The following is a 25,524-nucleotide window of genomic DNA, read 5'->3' on the forward strand; positions in this document are numbered from 1 at the left end:
ATTAAATATGGGTATTATGATGTGTGGGTTGAATTAGATGCTTTGTTTATTGTCCAAAGTATTAAAGATGGGGCTACTGGTAATGCTAACTATTTTTATCTTCTTAGAAAAGTTAAAAATATGATGAATGAGATGAATGTTTTTATTTCGCATATCTATAGGGAAGGAAATGGTTGTGCAGATTGGCTTGCCAACTGGGGTTCTACTCTTGATGATTATGTTGATATGAATATTTTAAATTTAGATCTTGTTTTGATGGGTATCCTTCATATTGATAAGGCGTGTTTGCCTTATGTCAGACCTGGCTGATGTGATCTATCCTGCTTTATATTTTGCTGGGTTGGTTTCTGCCGTTACCATTTTATTTACTGCAGATTTTTGTTTCTGGTATTGTTCATACTCTGTTGTAGCTCTGTGTTTCTTGGATCTCTGTTCTGGGCTGCTTTGCCTTTTGCTGGTGTGTTTATTTTAACTATATAGTTTTCTTTATTTCTTTTTGGGAGAGGTTGTGGGTTGTTCTGGATGTGATTTTAGGGGGAATTACCGAAGTGTTTTTCTCTGTTCTGGTTATCCTGGTAAGGTTTTGCACTGGAGTTTATTTTTTCTGGATAAACCTGGGGACTGGGGGCACCATATTTATACCGAACTGATTCATATTCTTCACTGGAAGAGGGTTTTTCTGAGGAAGGTATTGGTGGTTCCTCGTGTATGGAAGAGAGGCTGGACATCTTTTAATTTTGGGGGGATGACTGTTTTTTCTATTTATTGTGTTAATCTCACGATTTTTTGGAGTATTCCTTGTAGGTTTTCTATCAAGTTTCTTGATCAGTATTCAAATGTCCTCAAGGTATACTCTCTCTGGTTTTTTCATTTCCTTTTTGGATTGCTTAGTCTTTTTTGTAGGAGATCTGTGCTGAATGGGACGATTTCGATTCTCCTTTTTTGGGTGCTGTCTTCTCACAGCCCGAGTAGTTATTTTTGCTTTTATTGTAATATTAGAAAAAGGATCTACTGGCTCTTAGGTTTTATTTTTTTTTTTCAATCTTGTAGCTCTTTTGAGCAGTAGTGAGCTGGTGGAACCTTCTAAGGACTTTGTAACCGATTTTGTTATTAACGCATAGGCCCCTACTGGTGGGTTTTAACTAAAAAAAAAAACATCCAATTTAGGTTTATAATATAATTTAGATTTATTTCATTTATCTTTGCTAAAGAATCTAATAAATTTTATCTTGAGGAAAAAAAATCAAGTTTTAAAAGATTGAAAAAATTAAGGACAAATATGTGTTTTTTATCAATAGTTAAGGGAATTAATGAAGTTAATCAAGTTTGACGTATAATCATTGGACATTTTCAAATGTTTGAACCAATTACAAAAGAATTAAGGTAATGTAAACTTTAAACATACTATAAAATTAAAATAGCTTAAGTGTTATAACAATCATAAAATTACCGAACATACACTAAATATAACAGTTGTTAAGTGAAGATAAAAGAAAAAAATACAATATTTGTATTGAAAAAATATATTTCGAAATGGAACCAATATAAAGAGAAAAACGATTAGATATTTTCATCCTATAATGACACCCCTTTTTTGTATGGTATGATTCAGAAGCATCACTAAAATCAAAAGACTTTATATTCTGAAAATCTAAGTCAAACTTGAAGTTATGTGATCGTTTTGCCTTATTCATCTTTCTAAACGTAACACAAATCCTATCGTATTTAAGAAAAAAAAATAGTTAATAAGAAATTCAAGATAGATGTATAATTAAAAATGAAATTAAATTATGAATCTTTGTAGGAAACTGTAGGAATACAATGCTGATGGGTCTTTGGAGACCAAGTTATGTGATCGTTTTGCCTTATTCATCTTTCTAAACGTAACACAAATCCTATCGTATTTAAGAAAAAAAAAATAGTTAATAAGAAATTCAAGATAGATGTATAATTAAAAATGAAATTAAATTATGAATCTTTGTAGGAAATTGTTGGAATACAATGCTAAGTAAGATTAGCTCCATTACCATTTAAGACAAGCACAAATCTAAATATTTGATATTAGAAGTTATGAATATAAAAGATATTAAATTATCTAATATTCATAAAAGATTATACAATATAACTTACTAAAAAATATTAAAATATGATGAGACAAAAAAAATATCTTATACTTACCCAATAGGGAGGGGAATTGAAGCTAATCTAATGAATTCGCTGGGTCCAACAATTTTTATCTTGTGTCCAAATATTATATATTACACTTACTTAAAAATGGCACAGTTGTAGAAGAAAAGGACAGGAGAAAGGAAAGTAAAATGACGAAACCAAGAACAAAGAAGAAGATAAAAGTATTTTCTTATTAGCTTAGCAGATAGGTACATATATAGGTTTATATAGCCATTTGTATACGTTGATATCAAATGGGAGAAAGACACGTAAGCAATATTTAATAATTACAATATTGGTATGTTTTGATATTTTAAGAGGCCCCCACAAGCCGATGGGTCTTTGGAGACTGTCAGTTTGGATATGAGTTTCTCAAAACGAGGTGTAGAGAGAGCTTTGGTGAAGATGTCTGCGGTTTGGTCGACCATGCTAATTGGTAAAAGACGAATATGATTTTGTTGAAGATGATCCCGAATGAATTTATTGTCGATCTCTATATGTTTAGTCCGGGCATGGAAAACCAGATTGTTTGCTAGTGCTATTGTGGACGTGTTATCACAGAACATGTCGGTGGGTTTGGTTTGAGAAATTCCAAAATCTGATAAGAGCCGTCTGAGCCAAATGATGTCTGAGGTAAGTGCAGCTAGTGCACGATATTCGGACTCGGTGGAAGATCTAGCCACCGTGTGTTGCTTCTTTACTGTCCAAGAAATGATTGTATTGCCCAGAAATGAACAGAACCCGGAGGTAGGTTTGTGAGATGTAGGATCCCCGGCCCAGTCAGCATCTGAGAAAGATTTAAGCACAAGATCAGATTTAATAATGGGAATTCCAAATTGTAGCGTACCTTTGATGTATCGTAAGAGTTTCTTGAGCATGTAAATGTGTTGCAGTTCCAGATTATGCATATGTTGAGAGAGCTGATTTACACTATAGGCAATGTCCGGTCGAGTGAGCGTTAGGTACTGTAGGTATCCTGTAATGCAGCGGTAGAGTACCAGATTGGAGAGTGTGGAGTCTGGTTTGGGATTATCTGGTATTTTTGTGAATGTGGGATTTGCGGCTGGATTGCAATTGAAAAGACCCGTTTGCTCTTAGAGAGAGGTTGCATACGTCCGTTGTGAGAGGAAATAGAAATCTTTGTGCCTGTCAATTTTGACTCCTAGAAAGTTATGTACGGGACCTAAATGTTTCATGGAAAATTTTAGGCTGAGTTCGTGTATAACTGCTGTTATAGATTCTGAATTAGAACCGGTAATTAATATATCATCTACGTATACTAATAGGTAGATACTGTGAGATTGTTGACGTAGAACTAGTAGCAATGGATCTGCGAAGTTGCACTTAAAACCAATGGACATTAGGTAATCCGTGAATGTATTGTACCATTGGCGTGGAGCTTGTTTCAAGCCATAGATGGCTTTGTGAAGTTGACAGACGTGTGTGGGATTCTTGGTATCCTTGAAGCCTTTAGGTTGAGTCATGAAGACTTGTTCGGAGAGTTTCCCGTGAAGGAATGCGTTCGCGACGTCAAGTTGATGCACATGCCAATTGTTATAAAGAGCAATTGCAAGCATAATACGGATTGTGGGAAGTTTTACGACCGGAATGAAAGTCTCAGTGTAGTCTAAACCAAATTCTTGACGATGTCCTTGCGCGACCAGTCTTGCTTTGTGCTTAGCCACAGAGCCATTGGAATGAAACTTTGTGCGGTAGGTCCATCGGCATCCTAGTATGGAGACGTTCTGCGGAGGAGGGATGAGGCTCCAGGTGCCTTGTTGCTGTAGGGCGAGAAATTCATTAGCCATTGCTGTTCTCCAATGCTGATGCTTGACGGCTTCGGTATAGTTGGGAGGAGAATCACTGGAGCTTGAGCCTTCTTGAGTGTGCAGAAGATTCATCCGCATTACCGGTTTCAGCTTACCCTTCTTAGTTCTTGTAAGCATTGGGTGAGTTAACTGTGGTGGAGGTTGAGAGCCTGAATTGATATTAGTATTGTTAGTAGTTTCGGGTAAAATAGGTGAAGTAGAGACAGGTGTAGGAGGAAGTGTAGTGGCAGGGATATGCTGGTTGAGAATTCTTGCCGAAGATGCAGCTGAATTAGGAATGAGAAGTAGCGACGGAAGATCGGTAGATGGTCCGGATTGATTGTCCTGCTATAAACTGAATAGAAACTTGTCTTCTTGAAATGTAACATGCCTGGAAAATGAGATTTTATTAGTAATAATGTCCAAGCACTTGTAACCTTTATAGGTGTCTGAGTAGCCGAGCAGGACGCAAGGTTTCATGTTGGGTTGAAGCTTGTGGTGGGTATGGGGAGGCAAGAGTGGGAAGCATGCACAACCAAAAGTGCGAAGATGTTTGTATTCTGGTTTGGTTCAGTGTACGAGTTCAAACGGAGTAAATGGATAAGTAATTGTGGATGGCATGCAGTTTATAAGGTACACCGATGTCATTACAGCTTCAGGCCAATGTTTGTAGGGAACGGAGGAGGCTTTCAGAAGTGTCCGGGCCGTTTCAATAACATGTCGGTGCTTGCGTTCTGCGACGCCATTTTGCTCCGGCGTATATGGGCAGGATACCTGATGACTGATGCCGTGATCCGCTAGAAATTAAGAGAATTGCTTGTTTAGAAATTTGGTACCCCCATCAGTGTGAATAGTTTTAATGCTTTGCGAGGTATATTTTTTGACTTGATTTTTAAAATTAACAAAGTTTTGAAAAACTTCAAATTTTTGTCGAAGCAGAAAAAGATAGGTAAAGTGACTAAAATCGTCAATAAAGATTACGTAGTATCGATAACCCTGAACCGAATCCACGGGTGCAGGGCCCCAAACGTTCGAATGAATCAAAGACAAAATAATTTTCATTCTATTGTTGGATTTAGAAAAATAAATTTTATGACCTTTTGACAGTTTGCAAGAATTTCAAGAAACAGAGCTAGTAGAAATATTCAAAGCAGGATTATAATGAGCTATAGTTTTCAAAATATGTAAGTTGGGATGCCCCAGCTAATCATGCCAAGGGAATGTGCTGTTTATGGTAGCCAGAGCCGTCCTTGGAGATGCCGGATTTGTAGTGCTTATGGGATATAATCCTCTGTCACAGGGGCCTTGTAGCAGTACCTGTTGAGTCCTCAAATCCTTGAATTGAAAACCAGATGGATCAAATGTTATCGTAATATTGTTATCTTTAGTGAGCTTTGAAATAGAAAGCAGGTTAAATTTTAAAGAAGGCATGTGGAGGATTTGAGATAGAGTGAGCTTACGAGAGGGAGTTGGTAACAGGCCGTTGCTGGAGTTGGCAATGTTAACCGATCTCCCGTCGCCTACCGTGATCATGTCGGATCCTTGATAAGATGTGATGTTGGACATGTTGTCTAGCGAGCTTGTGAGATGAGATGTCGATCCGGAGTCCAAATACCAGTTGGACGGAGTGGTCTCTGTTTGTGCAGCTAAGGCTCGGTGAGTATCCAAGGCTTGTGATGGACCATAGGTTTGATCAAGTCAGTGCCAACATGTTGTCACCGCATGTCCCCTCTTAGAGAAGATTTGACAGATAACATTGGCGTTGGGGTTGGCCTGAGATCGAGTAGAGTTGTTGACGTTGTTGTAATTGCGACCACGAGATCTGCGGCCGCGATTTCTTGGAACGAACAGAGCTGTTTGCGGATCATTCAAAGAAGCTGAGCGGGCCGTTTCAGTGGCAAGATTAATTTCCTCAGTAGATTAATTTCCTCACTAAGGAGAAGGGGGTAGAGTTGATCAAGAGAGATGGGGTTTAACATAGTTCGTATGGAGGTTTTAAAAGACTGATAGGATTGAGGCAGTCCATTGAGGATGTAAAGAATGACATCCTCATTGTCAACCGACGAGCCAGATGCGGTGATTTGGTCTACAAGAACTTTGATCTCGGTCAGATACGGGGTAATAGATTGGTTCTTGAGAGCAATATTATGAAGAGAATTTTTCAGTTGGATAACTTTGGACATGTTGGAAGATTGAAAGCGCGTCTTAAGTGTGGACCAAATTTCAGCTGTTGAGTCATGATGAACCACATATGGAAGAATAGATGTGGAAATGGTCGAACACATGGCAGCGGCCAAGTTTTGGTCCATGAGAATCTATTGCGATTATTGGGGATCCGGGATGGAGACCGTGGGAGGAGGAGACAAAATCGATAAAGAAGAGAGGGAGGAAGGTTCAAGAAAATTTTCAAACCGATTTGCTCTAAAGATTTTTGCAATTTGCGCTCTCCATAATGGATAGTTGTCGGCTTGAAGTTGAATATGCACCAGCGTGCGCAGGTTTGTGACGACGAACTTGAATGTCGCCGGAATGAGAGGATCGGCGAACCCTTCTCCGTCGAGTTGTTCGCCAGGATTCGAGGTTGCCGAGCTCATTCTTGGTACAGATTATCGAGCTTCTGATACCATGTAGAAGAAAAGGACGGGACAAAGGAAAGTAAAAGGACGAAACCAAGAACAGAGAAGCAGATAAAAATATTTTCTTATTAGCTTCGCAGATAGGTACATAGGTTTATATAGCCATTTGTACACGTTACCGTTCTTGATATCAAATGGAAGAAAGAAACGTAAGCAATATTTAATAATATAATTACAATATTTGTATGTTTTGATATTCTAATAACGGTAAAGAATGACCTTATAAAATCATGACTATCAATATGAGGTGCTATCAATATGAGGTGATATTCAGTCACCAGGTTCATAAATATTAATATTGCAGCTATATAGACTAATATAATTAAAGAAGAAATAAGTGCAGGAACAGCTTAATGAGTATAAGTTGCGTGCTAACAATATAAAGGTAGAACCAAAAGAAAGATAGAGACATTTAAATTTTTTTTTTGTCTTTTTTTGTTTTTTTTTTTATTTTATAAGAAAGATAGAGACATCAATATACTACTACTTGGTTATTCATTGCTTTATTCCGATATTCTTCCCTTGCAGTTGTTACTGCTGCTACGCTAGAAAAAAAAAAAAAAAACTTGACATAAATCACCAAGAGATTAAAACCTGATGCTCTCAAAAATCTACATGGCAAAAGCACATTGCCTAAGAGCTTCTCCCACACATAACAACAGAGATTGAAAAGAAAAAAAGAAAAAGAAATATATGTATAAGGAGAAAATAAATCTGTCACATATAGGTTTGACTATTTTTATGTAAAAACAAAAACTATAAAAGAAGTTCCTTAGCAAGCATTTTATCATTCAGGAAATTTTTTGTTTCTTTTCAGTGCTAAAATAAATTTGATATGAATGGATTAAATTTTTTTTCCAACGTAGGCAATAACAAGAAAATTTTAACAAATCAAAATCATAATAGCAAACTATAAACAATAAAAGCAATCAAAATTAACTGATAGAGATTAAAAGCCCAATAACTATATTTTGCCACAACCAAAACCATAATAAACATAACTATTACGTCACCATATATTACATATCCAAACCGACCATTAATCACTTCAATTATTCATACCACACATTATTCACATATCGAAGTGATATATATCAGCTTTTTATCCTTCACATACCAAACATACCAAACACACATGCATCATATTACCTAACAGCTCCATTTCAACAGGTCCAGCATTCAAACAAGTTCAAACACCTCCGGCTTTAAAGCCTCTGTTGCCTTCATTGCTTCGACAAGTCCTTCTGCACCATGAACAAAGCGCGTCACTTCTTCTGCAAGCCTTCTCTGGGCCGACTTCAAAACATAGCCAGGCTTCCTCATAGTTTCCTCCAACTCCTGAATCTCCTTCAAGTCCAAGAAGGTCAAAAGCTTCAGAAACCTCACAACATCCTCATTCGGCACAGAGAGAAAGTATTGATAGAATTTATAAGGTGACATCATGGCCGGCGACAACCATATTGCGCCACCTTCAGATTTCCCAAACTTGGACCCGTCATTGTTTAGTAAAAGAGGGAAAGTCAGTCCATAGGCGCCTTCCACCTGCAAAATCTTTCTTATGAGCTCAGTTCCAGCAGTAATATTTCCCCACTGATCGCTCCCACCTATCTGAACATTTACACCCATATTTTTAAACATGTGCAGAAAATCATAACCTTGAAGTAATTGATAGGTGAACTCAGTAAAACTAATCCCCCCCTCAGACATGAGCCGCTTCTTCACACTGTCCTTGGCCATCATAGTTCCAACCCTAGCGAATCGGCCCACTTCTCCAAGAAAATCCATCAACGTTATGTCTTTCCACCAGTTAAAATTATCCTCCATCGCAAAACAGCTACAGTACTCGTTGGTTTCTGGGTTCAAATATTCATCTTTTATACAACCCATCTCTAAATCCACCTGCACGCTAGCTCTGTGAAGAATTTTGTAGATCAGAGCCCTAATTCCCGCTCTATTTTTCTCTATGGTCTCCACGTTCAATTCTGGCCTCTCTAGACTTTTTCCGGATGGGTCACCGACCCGGCCAGTGGCTCCACCGATAACGGCAATGGTCTTATGGCCACATCGCCGGAACCATGAAAGAACCACCATTCCGATTAGATTTCCTAACTGCAAGCTTTCTGCCGTCGGGTCGAAGCCGCAATAAACCTTGAGCGGGATACTGTTGGGATTAGAGCACACTGAGCGCAGATCGTCGCTTGTCATGGAGTCCACGAGGCCGCGCTCACTTAGGATGTCGACGACGTTGGTGATGGCCAGTTTTGGTTGAGCTTCAATGGTGGTTTGGGGGGTTGTTGATAGGTTTTGGGGGGTTGATGAGGGCAACGAGAAACTGCAGAGACGAGGAAAACGTGGACTGAGGCGATGCTTATTAGGTTTGAGGAAGTGAGGGGAGGTTGAAGGACGAAGAAGTGCAGTCATCGCTGCTGATGCTGCTGCCATGGCTAGCTTTGGGCTCTTCGCTTAGGGTACCAGTTGTAATTTGGTGATGGAGAAAATGAAAGGAAGGAGAATCCATACTTATAGGCATACAACAAAAGCTACGTTCATGCAAATTGACACCTGTTGGTCCTCAGCACACTCAATAAAACATTGGATTTCTTGAATTGAGACGTGGAATCCTGCATGAGCCAAAACTTTTAATCAATTGATGTTTTCATTTCCTGCCCAAAATATTTTCAATATTTATTCGAAATCTTAATAAAAAAAACGATTCAAAATTTGCTTAAATTTAATTATTATTATTATTATTAAGTTTCACTCAAAATTTTGTTTGAATTTATGCTCCAGTTTTATTCAAAATTTACTAGCAATTTCTTGCTTAAATCCTTTTCAACAGCTAGCAAATTATATTCAAAATTTTGTTGTAATATTAGTTATAAATTTTGTTTAAAATCTCGTTCAATTTTTGTTCAAAATTTTAATAAATATTGCTTAATTACCTTGATTACTGTTCTTGTTTGGTTTAACTTTTGTTCGAAATTATTTTTAAAAAATCTCATCAAATTTTGCTTAAAATTATAATAAAATCCGCCTTGTAGTTGTTCTCATTAAGTATTTATTTATTGGCTTTCATTTCCAAAATCTGTCATATTTTATCGCGAAATGTGTGCCAGCAGTCCCACTTAAATTAAATCCAAATAATTAATTAAAAAAATCCTAAAAAAATCCTTAAAAAATTAATTTGTACGCTACCATGCAGCTGTAAACTCATTTCGAAATCCTAAAATAAAATCTATTCAAATTTCGCTTCAATTTTATTCATTTTTTTTTTATAATTTTACGAAATTTTGTTCAAATGCTGTTTAATGTATTGGTCGAATTTATGCTCAAGTTTTACTATCAACTTATTGCTTAGATCCTTATTATATTCTACGTACAATTTGTTCAAATATTAGTTTTAAATTTTGTTTAAAATCTTGTTCAATTTTTTTACTCATTAAATATTGCTTAATTACTGTTCAATTTTGGTTTACATTTTGTTCAATTTTTTTTTTTAAATTCTCTTAATGTTATGATCAAATATTGCTTTACTTTGTGGTGGGGGCACAATTGTCCCTTCTTAAAAAATTTAAAACTCCTACTACATTAAGAATCATTTGTAATCTGTTCCCTTTGAATTTTATATTTTACCTAAGTCGTTTTTTTTTCATGCAATTTGTCCCTCTAAAAATCGGAAGCTTTTTCGCCTCCAGTTATTTTCATCCGATTAGGTTAAACTTTTCTAAAACTAATAAACCAAATCTGTTTAAAACGATCGTGTGCAAAATAAATTATTTTTTCACTTTTATATACATTTTTATTTTTTTTATAAATTTACCGCTTGCCCTCAGTGAAAACTAAGATTATGCAAATGAAGGTGAATCCATGCATATATGCACGTCGTTTATGAGTTCATGTAAATTGACACATGGGCTTTCTCTAATTGAAACGTGGAATACTCATGCAAATGACTCCAAAATTTTAATCAACTGATCTAATTAATTTACTCTAGCATTGTAATTGTAGCCATTGATACAATAAAAAATATTAAATCATCAAATAAAAAATCAATTTCTCATTATATTTTAGTTATTTTTTTTGGGATATTTAGATCATTAAAGACAAATTCATACACATGGCATTCACAAAGACTAGAACTTAAGACATCTTAGTTTATAGCCTAAACCCTCAACCAATAGGCCAAAGTGATTATTAAGTACCTATTTTATCTTGAAATATGTGTCATTAATGGACGTGCTAAGATTTTTTATCGGTAGGTGCAAAATTTTGATGTTAAGAATATTCTCAAACTTTTTCTTTTTTAGTTTGAAATTGACAATATGATTTTATTTAATTATTATTATTATTATTATTAATTATAAGAAGATAAATTTTATGATAATAAAAGAAACTTATTATTATGCTCATCTAAATTAATTTTAACATAATTTTTTTTTTTTTAACAGAAACTTCTATTAATAAAAATTAAGAGAACAGTACAATATGAGAAATAGAGAAGGAAAAAAAGAAGAAAAGGAAAATACAATAAGGTGTGGGCTCAGGGGCGGTTGAGGCAAACACCAGCAACACGTCACAAGGGCCATCCAATAGCACCTCGAAGCTATCCGAAATGAACCCACAGCTATGGTTGCCACAAGCACGACGCAATGATGTGCCCCAACCCATCATTGCCCTAATACGACGCAAAACCAACTGACTGAACCAACCTCCACAAAAAGCCAAAAACCATAGAAAACAGAAACAAAAGACTAACGGCGACGACGACCCCGACCACGACCGCGGGCCCTGCCCCGAAAGCCAACCACAGAAACAGGCCTAACATTAACAAGATTAAAGTCAAAACCAGGATCTGAACCACCACAGAATTCCGGCGAAGGTATGAAATCATCATCAGAATCAGAACCCAATTCCCCCTCCGACGACTCCAACCAATTCAAATTGTTCCGCACATTTGATCCCGAAACATCACCCAAAAAATTTCCAGCAAAATGCGAATCAACAAAGAAGCATCTTCCGCATTACCCAGTTCATCACAATCACGAGAAATAACCGGATTAACAGAAGAAATAGGTTCTTTGAGAGAATTTGCAGCTATAGGCTCAGACGTGGGAATTTTAGATTTCCGGTTAGAGCATTCCATTTTATTATGGCCTAAAGTTTTACATGCAGAACAAAAAACAGGCATGCATTCAAAGACAACCTTCTGGACATACCCCAATTTATCCGGCCCTAACCAAACAGAATCTGGATAGGTTTTGGTAACATCTAATTCGACCAAAATACGAGCTACAGAAGGTCTAGAACCAACTGCAGTTGCATTATCAGTATGTATCAGTTTACCGAAAATGGAACCCAAACCGAACAAAATGCGAGAAGAGAAAAGGTGAGGGCGTAAACCAGGAAAAGACAACCAAACAGGCACAACCGGTGATTCCTCAGCAAGATCAAGAACAGGGGACCATTTAATAACTTTCATGAAACACCCAAAAACCAAGTAAGATCTATGAGCAAAGACCCTAGCATAATCCAAATCATTATGAAGCTTAATCAAAACATTAGTTTGATCTAAGAGAGTGACCGAAAATTCTCCCGATAATTTCAAACCGAAAAAAAATTTACGGATAGAATCTAAAGTGGGGCGTTTGAGAGGAAATCTCCCAACCAAAGCAAATTCAAACGGTTTAGCAAGGTGAAGAAATTCCTCTTCCGAGAACCATAAGGATGGCATACCTCGGTTCGAAGATATGCGGAAATCCGGAAAAGAGATGATGGAATCACCAGACAAAGCATCCCTAAACGATTTAGGATGCTTACCAGCGAGGAATCCAGGATCCAAAAGCTTTTTCGCCATAGATAAACCCCTCGACGGAAAGGGGCGGAAGAAGATGAAGGTGGCGGGCTAAGCCCGAAGGGGCAAAACCCTAGCAGACGCTTCTACCCTAGCAGACGCTTCTACCAAATCTTGCGCTATTCGATATAATTATATATGTTATATAATTAATCATATATTGTTGTAAAAATGGCACGCCTTTCGTTTGCTCTACAAGGGTTTCCGCTGTCTTCTCCGTCGCGATGATTGTTGTCGTTTTGGAGGTTGCTCCTTCTTGTTTTACCTCAGGTATCTTTTATTTTTTTCATGGCTTCCGTCCGCCTTCGTGATCCTAGTTTCCTGAAGGGGGCTTCTTCGCCTCTTTCGTTTAAAGATGCTTTAGCTGGCTCTTCATCTAATTTTCCTGAGTTATGCGTATCTTCTCATCGAGGTTTACCGGCTTTGTTGATTTCTGAGGAAGAAATTCGGTCCCTTGCGGCACCTTTTGATTTCGCTTTGGTTGGCCATTTTCTGGGTCGGCGTCCGTCTGTTGATGCGATTCGAAATTTCTGTTTTAACTTAAAGTTAATAGGTGAATTCTCGGTCACTGTTCTTAATCACCGGAACGTTTTGATCAAGTTAGTGAATGATTTTGATTATTGCCGTATGTTCTCTCATAGATCCTACTTTGTTCAAAATTGCTTCATGAAAGTGGTGAAATGGTCTCCCGATTTGGATGTTGAGGTGGACTCTCATATTGTGCCGATTTGGGTCTCTTTCCCCCTTCTGAGATCTCATTTATTCTCCCCTAGAATCCTCTCTGCTCTTGGTTCTCCTTTTGGTCGTCCTCTCAAGTCGGATATGGCGACTGCGTCGGGCTCTCGTCCATCCATGGCTCATATCCTGGTTGAATTGGATGTCACGAAGAATTACCCTGATAAAATTTGGGTTGGATCTGTGAAAACAAGCTATGTTCAATCGGTTACTTTTGATGGCATTCCTTTGTTTTGCATGCATTGTCATTCCTTAGGTCATTCTAAGGATGCCTGCCCTGTTTTACATCCTATTGCTAAACCTGTGGTTGCTATGTCTGGGAAATCGAAAGTGATTAATGGTAGCTCTAAGGATTTTAATACTGTGGTGGCTGTTGTCGATAAGGATCCTGATGTTGCTGCTACTTTGTTATCTCCGAATGCGCTACCCTTTGTCCCCTCTTCTGTGAAGTTGAGTTCTCTGGTGCCTAATGATCCTGCGGTTTCGAACTCTCTCCCTCCTGGCTCTGTGTCGGCTAACGTTGAGTGTGATATTAATGATAATGTGGTGGTGATTGAGGGTTCTCCCTCAGTTTTTTTGGGTGAGCTTGGTGCTGTTTCTGGGGGAAATTTTGTTCCTGGAAATACAGGTGTGGTTGAGCTGGATAAAGTGGTTGATTCGTCGCCTGTGGTGGGTGAAGTATTGGTGCGCTCGCCTGTGAATGAGTGCCATGGAATTTTTCCTGGTGAAGCTCCGGTTTCACCTGCTGTTAATGTGGTTATAAATGTTGATTCATTGCAGGTGGACAATTTGAATGGACTTGCGATTAGTGCTAATAATCTGGTGGACGTCCCTGTAAACGTGGTTGATACTATCAATATGGTCAATATTTTAGGTGTCAGACCTGGGTTAGATGTTCAGAATCATGTATATTGGCTACATGTTTCTTCTGATGCCGAGTCTGAATCCAAATTTTCGGAATGTGATGTGGCTTATTCTGATTTTTATGGTGGTTCAGACCCAGGGAACGATTTTGCTTTGGTTCGGGGTAGGCCGGTACTCTCGGTTGCCTCCCGTGGTCGTTCTCGTGGGAGGGGCCATCGAAGGAGATAATTGGACTCAATGTTTTTGGTGTTATGCTCTTTTTTTTTCTGATAACTGAATTGTTCTATTGCCTGTTGGTTGCTGGTTTAGATCCGGACTATGATGTAGCTGGGGCTCGTATCCTCGTGGCCTTGTGGTGGCAACCTTTCATTACTGGACGGCCCGTTCAAGGCCTCGGAGATGCTGGGAGCCTAGGCTGAGCACTGAGTCCTTTTTCTCATTGTATCCTCCCTTTTTTGTTTCTTTTGGCTTTGGTTCTTCACTTGTAATCGTTTCTGTTGTTTGATTAATAAAATTCCTTGTTCTATTATATATATATATATCTATATATATGTTATATTTATAATATTATTTTTTATATAATAATACGCATCACATGCGTTGGTGCTTCTCAAACGAGCTCGATCTTGAGCTTTTCAAATGAGCTCGAGCTTGATATTTTCTAAACGAGTCGATCTCGAGCCCACTAATCGAGCTCGATCTCGAGCTCATTAAGGATTAAACAAGCCAGGCTTGATAAGGCAAATACTCGACTCTACTCGACTCGTTTATACCCATAAGTAGAGCGAAGGGACGCATAAAATAAATTTGTTGTCCTAATCCACTAATTGCTACGCCTTCATATCTCTATATCCTCTATTAATTTCCTCATGTTTTTGTTTCAATAAAAAAAATTCTTAACATTGCAACATACCTCGTAATTTGTACATCACTTCCCTTCACCTGTAAACTCTTTTTTCTTAAGATCCTTTCACTTTGAAACATACTGTAGAAACTTAGCATTCTAGGAAATGCAAGAACCGAAGGCAGGAAAGAAAGTACAAAAAGAAAACTATTATTTCTGTCTTGTTATTTAACGGAACAGGATACATATATATAGAGCATACAAGCTATAGAGAGAAAGGTAATAAAGCCAGCCCACATTCTGGAAACAGTAAACAATATTTATAAGCTAATATTAACATACTGTATTACATATTCTAATACATACAACACACTACACATAAATTTAATCACACAACAACACAGCTTTAACCTAAGACTCGCGCCTCTTAAGCACGAGGCCCTTTCACCCCAAAAATATCCCGAGTTAATAGGGTACCACACCTCTTAGGATAGCCTATATAGTATTCTATGATAGTTTTCCTAGCTCATTCTAGGACTAAGTGTCATTACATGTCATAATATCCTTTTAAAACAATTTTAAAAAATATTTCAACAGTCCTATTTGCATTACTTGCTTGCATTTCATTAAATTTGATTGATATCTTGATTTAAGCAACTTGAATTGATTGATTTTTTATCTTATTTTGATTTGAACTTTACATAACCAACTTGATATGACTTAATTCCTTTTTTAACTTATTTTGATCAATTTGACTTGATTTGATTTCTATCTTTTCTTAATTTGGTTTGACTTGATCAACTTAACTTGACTTGATTATTATCATATATAGGGGTGTAAAAAACGGGTTGCGAGTCGGCTTCTACAAAGTGGGCGTCAATGCCTACAATTTCTCCATTTGGCTCACCAACTCAGTCGACCAAACGGTCACTTGGTCGACCAACCGTGACAATCCTGTCAATGGCCACAGATCCCGTCTCACTCTCCACGGTGATGGTGCCATGGTGCTCACCGATGTCAATGGCACGGTGGCTTGGAGCACTCTGATACCCTCCGCAGCTGCCCACTATGCCAGTCTCCTTGACAACGGAAACCTCGTTGTCAAGGACCTTAATGGAGGAATTATATGGCAGAGCTTCAACTCACCGACCGACACCCTCCTCCCATCTCAACCAATCACCAAGAACACCCAACTTGTTTCAGCAATAGGAAGAGGATCACCTTCTTAAGGATACTTCGAATTCCATTTTGATGATAGAAATGTTCTTAGACTAAAATATAATGGACCAGAGATTTCAAGTGTTTATTGGCCGGACCCAGACAAACTGTGTGGGAAAATCGAAGAACTATATATAACAGCAGTAGATATGCATCTCTTGATGCAAAGGGGAGGTTCTATTCAAGTGATCATTTAAAGTTCCTTGCAGCAGATGCAGGGAAGGCGGGGATCATCAGGAGGCTAACTCTTGATTATGACGGAAACCTCACGCTTTACAGTTTGGATAATACAACTGGATTATGGTCAATTACATGGCAGGCACTTCTTGAGGCATGTTAAATTCATGGTTTATGTGGGAAAAATGGAATTTGTAGTTCATACCCAAAGTTGGAGTGCTTGTGCCCTCCCGATTTTGAGATGATTGATCCCAGAAACTGAAATTTGTGCTGCAAGCCAAAGTTTAATCTCAGCTACTCCATAAAACCAGAGGAGATAGAATTTAGGTATTTACCATACACAGATTTCTGGGGGTTCGATTTCAATGCGTTTGACTTGCTTTCTTTGGATGAATGCATAGAGCAAATGCATGAGAGATTGCAACTGCCAAGGATTTTCATATAAGGTAGGAATTGGACTCTGTTATCCCAAGAGCATACTATATAATGGAAGGACTACTCTTTATTCTGACATCTATATAAAAGTTTCAAAATCTAAAACAAACATAAATAGCTCAAAGCTGCAGCTGCAGGGAGTAATTTGTAATGCAACTGAAGGTGCTCTAACAGTTGGTTCTTCACCAAAGATGTTGAAGGGCTCATCAAAAAAGATGATTTGGATCAATTTGTACAGCTTCTTGGCTGCAATTTCTGTAGTGGAGGTCTTGTTCATTGCAATAGGATGGTGGTTTGTATACATAAAGGAGGATGATCATGTTTTGATGGGAGAAGGCTAGAAGGTTATTTCAAACCAGTTCAAGAGATTTAGTTACAGAGAGCTCAAGAGTGCAACGAGAAACTTCAAGGAAGAGCTTGGTCGAGGAGGATCAGGAATTGTGTATAAGGGAGTGTTGGAAAATGGGATGGTGGTGGCTGTGAAGAAGCTTGAAGATGTGAGTCATGGGGAACAAGAGTTTTGGGGAGAAGTGAGTGTTATTGGTAGAATAAATCACATGAATCTTGTAAGGACATGCAGGTTCTGCTCAGAAGACTCACATAGACTTATGGTATCTGAATTCGTGGAGAATGGCTCTCTTGATAAGATATTGTTTAATGGAAACAAACTTCTTGGTTGGAAAGAGAGGTTTCAGATTGCCGTTGGGGTGGCAAGAGGATTGGCCTATCTTCACCATGAGTGCCTTGAATGGGTGATTCACTGTGATGTCAAACCTGAGAACATACTTCTCGACTGCAACTGTGAGCAAAAAATTGCAGATTTCGGGCTTGCAAAATTGCTTAATAGAGAGGTGATTGGTTCCAATGTGTCTAGGATTAGAGGAACAAGAGGATACATTGCACCAGAATGGCATCGAATTTACCCATCACTAGAAAGATTGATGTCTACAGCTACGGTGTTGTGCTGCTTGAGCTGGTGAGTGGGAGTCGAGTTTCGGATTTGGTGATGAAGGGAGTGACAGAGATTGAGATCAGGGCTATGAAGAGATTGCGTCTGATGATGAGGGAAAGTCTTGAAATGGGAGGAGAGTCTTGGATCGGGAATTTCATGGATTCAAGAATGAAGGGAGAGTTTGATTGCAAACAAGCAACGAGGATGGTTAAGGTGGTGATATATTGCCTGGAAGAACAGAGAAACATGAGACCAAACACGGATGCAGTAGTACAGATGCTGGTTTCAGGTGACGAGGAGTTTTATTCTGATGCTACAGAGTCAATACAATTTTCCATTTTTAGCACTCAGTAGATGTGTTCATCGCATTGCCATCCGTCATTGGCTTGATCAATGAAATAATTATAAATGTAATTATTTTTTTTCCATTGTGTAATTTGTTAGTAAAATTCTAAGTTTATAAATGTTAACCTCTGTGTAACTTGCCAGAAAATTTTTTATTTTTTTTTTTTAAATAATTGAGGGCTTAGCCCATTCTATAAAATTAAAATTGGGCATACAGGTATAAGCCAAAGACAACCATCAACTAAAACATGTGATTGCACAAAAAAAAAAAAAGAGCAAAATCAATCACCCAAAAACCAATACAAGCGGATGAAGGCTTGGTTTTTTAGGCTCACCTATGCAAAGATGTTACAAGGTATGTAAAGCGATGTCCTGTATGCCAAATGTATAAAGAAAGTAGTCATAACAACAAATTATACATCTCGTTGCCACTTCTAATCTCCATCTGGGAAGACATCAACATGGATTTATACTTGGTTTGCCGTAGACCAAGAAGGCTTACTAAAAGACTGCTGATCTCAGTGTTGCTCATTTATTTTTCAGGAAAATTGTCTGACTCCACGGCTTACCATGAAGCATCACTTCAGATCGAGATGTAAAGTTTATTAACGGTTTTTGGAGAAAGCTTTAAAAGTAACTACAAATAGAAATTAAATTAAGTTATGCATACCATCCGCAAACTGATGGGCAAACAGAGGTGGTAAATCGCACGCTTGGCAATATGCTACGTATCTTGGTGCAGGACGTTCCAAAGAAATTGGATGAAATTCTAAGCTGCGCTGAATTTGCCTATAATTCCATGCCCAACAGATCCACTGGTGGTATGTGTTCCTTTAACATTGTCTACATCATTCTTCCTAAGTGCCACAATTCGGCAGCAACCAAGCTTGTTGAGGATTTCAAATCCATACTGGAAAACATTCGCAACACACTACAAGCTTCCAATGATTCTCTACACTGCAGCTCAAAGGTATATCACCCAAGTGTTCTGGTCATGGTGCGACTTCGAAGAGAGAGATTCCCCACAGATGCTTACTCGAAGCTTAGCCTAAAGAAGATTGGCCTAGTTGCTATCAACCATAAAATCAAAGAAAACTACGTCTGCAAATGAACAAAGCGCTCGACGAGCTACTTTTTGGCTCGACTCAATAAGAGCTTGTTCATGTTCGTTTGAAAAGATAAAAAAATGAGCTTGAACACTTTTGATAAATACTTGATAGCTAAATAAACGAGATTGAACAACTTGGTGTTCGATTCATTTATGTTTATGTATATTATCATTTAAAGTTCGTGAACAAGTTTGTTAAAAAGCTCGATTAGAGCTCGCCTAAGAAGCCCGATTAGAACCGTTTTAGAGTTTTAAAAAATATATATATATTTTTAAATTTAATAATTTATTTCACTTATCCTGTTTAAATTTGTTTAATAATTTTTTTTACCTCTCACATCCGCCGAAAATCATGAACAACTTGCTATTTTAACTAATATGAGATGAATCATAGATCGTTAATTTGTTCGTGAATGAGCACATTTGGTAGCTAAAAAATTCTAATTAAATATGTTCATGAATGAGCTCATTTGATAGCTCATGAATACTCATTAGATATGTTTATGAACAACCTTGTTTGATAGTATAAAAAACTTCGCTAGATATGTTCACGAACATACTCGATGTAAATATTTGTTAAAATGCTTGATAAGACTAGTTTGATACAACTAAAAGTAGAGCTCATTTATAGCTCGATAAGAAATGTTTGTTTAAAGCTCGGTAAGCAATAAATGAATCAAATATGAACTAAATATGATCCAAATATGAACACTCATTAATTTAAATGAACTAAGCTTGAACAGAAATAAAAAAGCTTGAATCAAACATGAACCAAACTTGAACAAACTGATAATAAATGAACTCAAACATGATCATGCATATACTCGGCTCGGCTCGGTTCATTTGCAACCCTAGCGACAACGCCTACGTGGTGGACCTTTCTAACATCGTCTACTTTCAATGTAGTTGATATTAGTCCTTACAATCCAGTTGATTCGGCAATTATTGAAATCAATTTGTCGGACACGAATTCTTCTGAAGTGGGCGATCCGTAGGGAATTACTGATGTGGAATTCCCTACCCTTGCTGATCCGTAGGACTACCTTACCTTACAACTACCCATTCTCACCGTTATGTAACATGTTACCACTACTTATATAACTAATTATAGTACTATAGTACACACACTTTCATTTTTTGATATGCCACTTTTAGAATCAGGAATCTCACAAATAGGAGTGTTACATATGAGAGGGGACTTTTGAATGTTATTATGAGTAAAGTTTTCTACAGTTAATTAGCTACTGTCTGTTAGAGAGAAAATTATTTTAAGAGTGGAAGAGGATAAAAATAAGATAAATTTCTATTATATTTCTTTCTCTTACATCAAAATAACAAGACTCAATGCCTTTTTATACTTGTACAAATATCATTCTAGAAATACAATCTAGAGAATTCCATAATGAATGTTCAACTACCAACCACTAAAAATTATTTCATATTCTAGAGAATTCTTTGATATAATTTCCTAGATCTACAAAATACTTGGTAATAAATTTTGATTTATATTTTCAGCACTATCTTCCTGCATTGTCCCTATTTTTCCCTGCTCTATTTCTTTCACAGCAAGACAATTCTACTACTACCATCACTTTGCCAGATGTGAGTTTTTCTTAAGCAGGGAGACCTGATGCGGACTATCTTAAGCTCCAGGACATCTTACCGCCAGCTCTCCTCCCCACTACCACTATTTACAGATTTATTCTCTTTCCGTTATAATCGTGCATTCGTTTTATTTGTTATGCATGATATGTTTATAAGCTATGAGTTATACCATATAAAAATGAATTTTCCAAATCGTAGTAGAACGAAAAGAAAGAGACATATCAATATACTACTATTTGGTTATTACTGTTTCTTTGCTTTATTATGATATTCTTCCCTTGGTGCTGGTACTGTTGCTACGCCAGAAAAAAACTTTGACATAGATCACCAATATAATAAAACCTGATTCTCTTAAAAAAATCTACATAGCAAAATCACTTTGCCTAAGAGCTTCTACCAACACAGAACAGAGATTGAAAAGAAAAAGAAGAAGAAGAAGAAGAAGAAGATCTTTATAAGCAAAAAATAAATCTGAAAGTTTGTAACTTATAGGTTTGACTATTTTTATGGAAAAACAAAAACTATAAAAGAAGCTCCTTAGCTAGCATTTTATCATTCAGGAAATTTTTTGTTTCTTTTCAGTGCTAAAATAAATTTGATATGAATGGATTAAATTTTTTTTCCAACGTAGGCAATAACAAGAAAATTTTAACAAATCAAAATCATAATATCAAACTATAAACAATAAAAGCAATCAAAATTAACTGATAGAGATTAAAAGCTCAATAACTATATTTTGCCACAACCAAAACCATAATAAACATAACTATTACGTCACCATATATTACATATCCAAACCAACCATTCATCACTTCAACTTATTCACCACACGTTATTAACATATCGAAGTGATATTAGCTTTTTATTCTTCACATACCAAACACACATGCATCATATTACCTAACAGCTCCATTTCAAAAGGTTCAGCATTCAAACAAGTTCAAACACCCTCGGCTTTACAGCCTCTGTTGCCTTCATTGCTTCGGCAAGTCCTTCTGCACCATGAACAAAGCGCGTCACTTCTTCTGCAAGCCGCCTCTGGGCCGACTTCAAAAGATAGCCAGGCTTCCTCATAGTTTCCTCCAACTCCTGAATCTCCTTCAAGTCCAAGAAGGTCAAAAGCTTCAGAAACCTCACAACATCCTCATTCGGCACAGAGAGAAAGTATTGATAGAATTTATAAGGTGACATCATGGCCGGCGACAACCATATTGCGCCACCTTCAGATTTCTCAAACTTGGACCCGTCATTGTTTAGTAAAAGAGGGAAAGTCAGTCCATAGGCGCCTTCCACCTGCAAAATCTTTCTTATGAGCTCAGTTCCAGCAGTAATATTTCCCCACTGATCGCTCCCACCTATCTGAACATTTACACCCATATTTTTAAACATGTGCAGAAAATCATAACCTTGAAGTAATTGATAGGTGAACTCAGTAAAACTAATCCCCCCCTCAGACATGAGCCGCTTCTTCACACTGTCCTTGGCCATCATAGTTCCAACCCTAGCGTATCGACCCACATCTCCAAGAAAATCCAGCAACGTTATATCTTTCCACCAGTTAAAATTATCCTCCATCGCAAAACAGCTACAGTACTCGTTGGTTTCTGGGTTCAAATATTCATCTTTTATACAACCCATCTCTAAATCCACCTCCACGCTTGCTCTGTGAAGAATTTTGTAGACCAGAGCCCTAATTCCCGCTCTATTTTTCTCTATGGTCTCCACGTTCAATTCTGGCCTCTCTAGACTTTTTCCGGATGGGTCACCGACCCGGCCAGTGGCTCCACCGATAACGGCAATGGTCTTATGGCCACATCGCCGGAACCATGAAAGAACCACCATTCCGATTAGATTTCCTAACTGCAAGCTTTCTGCCGTCGGGTCGAAGCCGCAATAAACCTTGAGCGGGATACTGTTGGGATTAGAGCACACTGAGCGCAGATCGTCGCTTGTCATGGAGTCCACGAGGCCGCGCTCACTTAGGATGTCGACGACGTTGGTGATGGCCAGTTTTGGTTGAGCTTCAATGGTGGTTTGGGGGGTTGTTGATAGGTTTTGGGGGGTTGATGAGGGCAACGAGAAACTGCAGAGACGAGGAAAACGTGGACTGAGGCGATGCTTATTAGGTTTGAGGAAGTGAGGGGAGGTTGAAGGACGAAGAAGTGCAGTCATCGCTGCTGATGCTGCTGCCATGGCTAGCTTTGGGCTCTTCGCTTAGGGTACCAGTTGTTATTTGGCGATGGAGAAAATGAAAGGAAGGAGAATCCATACTTATAGGCATACAACAAAAGCTACGTTCATGCAAATTGACACCTGTAGGTCCTCAGCACACTCAATAAAACATTGGATTTCTTGAATTGAGACGTGGAATCCTGCATGAGCCAAAACTTTTAATCAATTGATGTTTTCATTTCCTGCCCAAAATATTTTCGGTAAAATGTAGCAAACGTCCCAACGAACCAACCCGAAAATCCACATCTACGGTTGCCACCAGCAAAAACGACCGGGACGCGAGCCCCGACCACATGATTGCTCTTAACCTCACGAAGCCTCCAATCGAACATAAAAGCCAAAAATTCCCGAGAAATATCAGCAATAAGAACTGAAAAAACATTCATCTTCTACGTCGGCCTCTCCCCCAAAATTTCCCGCGAATATCAATCTTTGAATTACGCCCCAGATCAAACTCATGGTCAGTGTGAAAAGACTCAGAATCTGATTCAACATCCGACGAATCAATCAACCAATTATTTTGATTCCTAATCTCCAAACCAGAGGAATTACCCACACAGTTAGCCATCACTTGTGTATCAACCTCACACACAGGCACCTCAACTAAACTGTTGGCAATCAGAACACATTCCTCCTCACCCAGCGACGGCAACTCCGTCTCAATCCCAATCGGAACCACAGCACCAGACACAAAATCTTCAACACCACCATCCGAATCCTTTGAATTCACAACACCCAGAACAGGCGAGCCATCTGAAACATTCACCTCAACAGAAAGCACCCCCGGCACCAGAGGAATCGTGGAGAATCCTCACGGCCACAAACCGAGGGCATAAAAGGAATGGCATTAGGTGATAATAAAAAATCCTTCGCAGCATCCGACCGATTAACAGACTCAATAACATCATTTTGAGCAACATTAATAGAAACAGAAATGGGTGCCGTATTCGAAGGACAGTCATCCACAACTGGACAATAAACTTCATTAAAAACCTCCAGCAAAACATAATCCCCTCCACAACCAGGGTTCGCAGACGGCTCAACAGCAACAGGAGGAACAATCTCAGGCACGGAAACATTATTTATCATCTCACCCTCCAAAAAACCCTCAGCAACTTTAAAAGCATCCAAAGAAACACAAGGGGGGTTGGGAGAATTCTGAATCACAGGAGCAGCAGGTTTGCAATTTCCAAGTACATGACCGATACATTTATAGCCGGCACAAAATTGAGGAAACTCATCAAAAACGACCTCTTGAGTATAACCTAAGGATTCCGAACCTAACCACACTTGTTTCGGATAGGTTTTAGTTATATCAAGTTCAACTAACACTCTAGCAATGAAAGGACAGGATCCAACAGCAGTGGCTTGATCAATTTTTAGAGGCTTTCCAAACAAACCGCCAAGCCCAAACAAAATGCGAGGTGAAAAGAAATGAGGGCGTAATCGAGGAAACGAAATCCATATTGGAATTACAGGCGATTCCATAGAAATATCCAGAGTTGGCGACCACTTTGTCAACTTCATATAGCAGTTAAACACAAGATAAGAGTGGTGACAAAACACCCTACAGTAGTCAAGGTCGTTGGCAAGCTTGATCAGGATATGAGAAGAATCCAAAACCGTGACAGAGACCTCACTTTTCAGCTTCAAATTGAAAAAAAATTTGCGAATAGAATCAAGAGGCGGTCTTTTAGAAGGAAAGAAACCCACAAGAGAAAACTGAAAGGGGGCAGCAAGATCTTGGATTTCCTGATCGGAAATCCATAACGACGGTAATCCACGAAAGGTCGTAGCATACAAATCCGGAAACAAAGGTTTAGAACCAGCTAGAGCTTCAATAAATGAATGTGGATGGGAAATCCCACCGAAAAATTCGGGATCCCGGAGTTTCGCAGCCGGCAAAAAAGTGGAAAGACCAGAAAAAAAAATAACCACAATAATTAAGAAGAACCAGATAAGAAGAAACTTCCCTGAAAATGGAAGACCACCGGAGAGAAAACTCCCGCCGAGCGGGAGGAGACGCCCGGAGCCACGAGCCCTAGCAGAGCGGCTAGGGCAAAAAACTTAAGTGCAAATTTTGATGTTAAGAATATTCTCAAACTTTTTCTTTTTTAGTTTGAAATTGACAATATGGTTTTATTTAATTATTATTATTATTATTATTAATTATAAGAAGATAAATTTTATGATAATAAAAAAAACTTATTATCATGCTCATCTAAATTAATTTTTACATAAATTTATTTAAACTATATATTATCATATTCATTTATTTTAACAACTCTTCTACCGTATATTTTCCTATCTAATTTAAATAAATATATAACTAAAAAATATTTTACAACGAGCAATAAACATATAAAGAAACCTCATATTTTATTATAAAAGTATATTAAAAATATATAAAATATTTAAAATACACATATTTTAAGCTTCTTGATTTAAAATTAAATATTATAATTCTTCTCTAATGTAATTTATAGAGTTTAATTACATAAATCTCCTATAAACTAAAATTTAGAGTTTTTAAAATATAAAAAAA

General features: G+C 37.8%; 2 protein-coding genes across 2 annotated transcripts; both read right to left on the reverse strand.

Moving 5' to 3' along the window:
• Positions 1–7,599: 7,599 nt before the first annotated feature.
• On the reverse strand, positions 7,600–9,085 carry LOC110094971 (tyrosine--tRNA ligase, chloroplastic/mitochondrial-like). Its single transcript, XM_020820328.2, has one exon. It carries the CDS (start codon positions 9,053–9,055, stop codon positions 7,793–7,795), a length of 1,263 nt encoding a protein of 420 aa, XP_020675987.2. The 5' UTR covers positions 9,056–9,085; the 3' UTR covers positions 7,600–7,792.
• Positions 9,086–21,487: 12,402 nt separating this feature from the next.
• Positions 21,488–22,970, reverse strand: LOC110094972 (tyrosine--tRNA ligase, chloroplastic/mitochondrial-like). Its single transcript, XM_020820330.2, has one exon. The coding sequence runs from the start codon at positions 22,938–22,940 to the stop codon at positions 21,678–21,680; it is 1,263 nt and encodes a 420-aa protein (XP_020675989.1). The 5' UTR covers positions 22,941–22,970; the 3' UTR covers positions 21,488–21,677.
• Positions 22,971–25,524: the final 2,554 nt, after the last annotated feature.

This window comes from Dendrobium catenatum, unplaced genomic scaffold, assembly GCF_001605985.2.
Source record: "Dendrobium catenatum unplaced genomic scaffold, ASM160598v2 fragScaff_scaffold_501, whole genome shotgun sequence".
In the NCBI taxonomy this organism is placed as follows: domain Eukaryota; kingdom Viridiplantae; phylum Streptophyta; class Magnoliopsida; order Asparagales; family Orchidaceae; genus Dendrobium; species Dendrobium catenatum.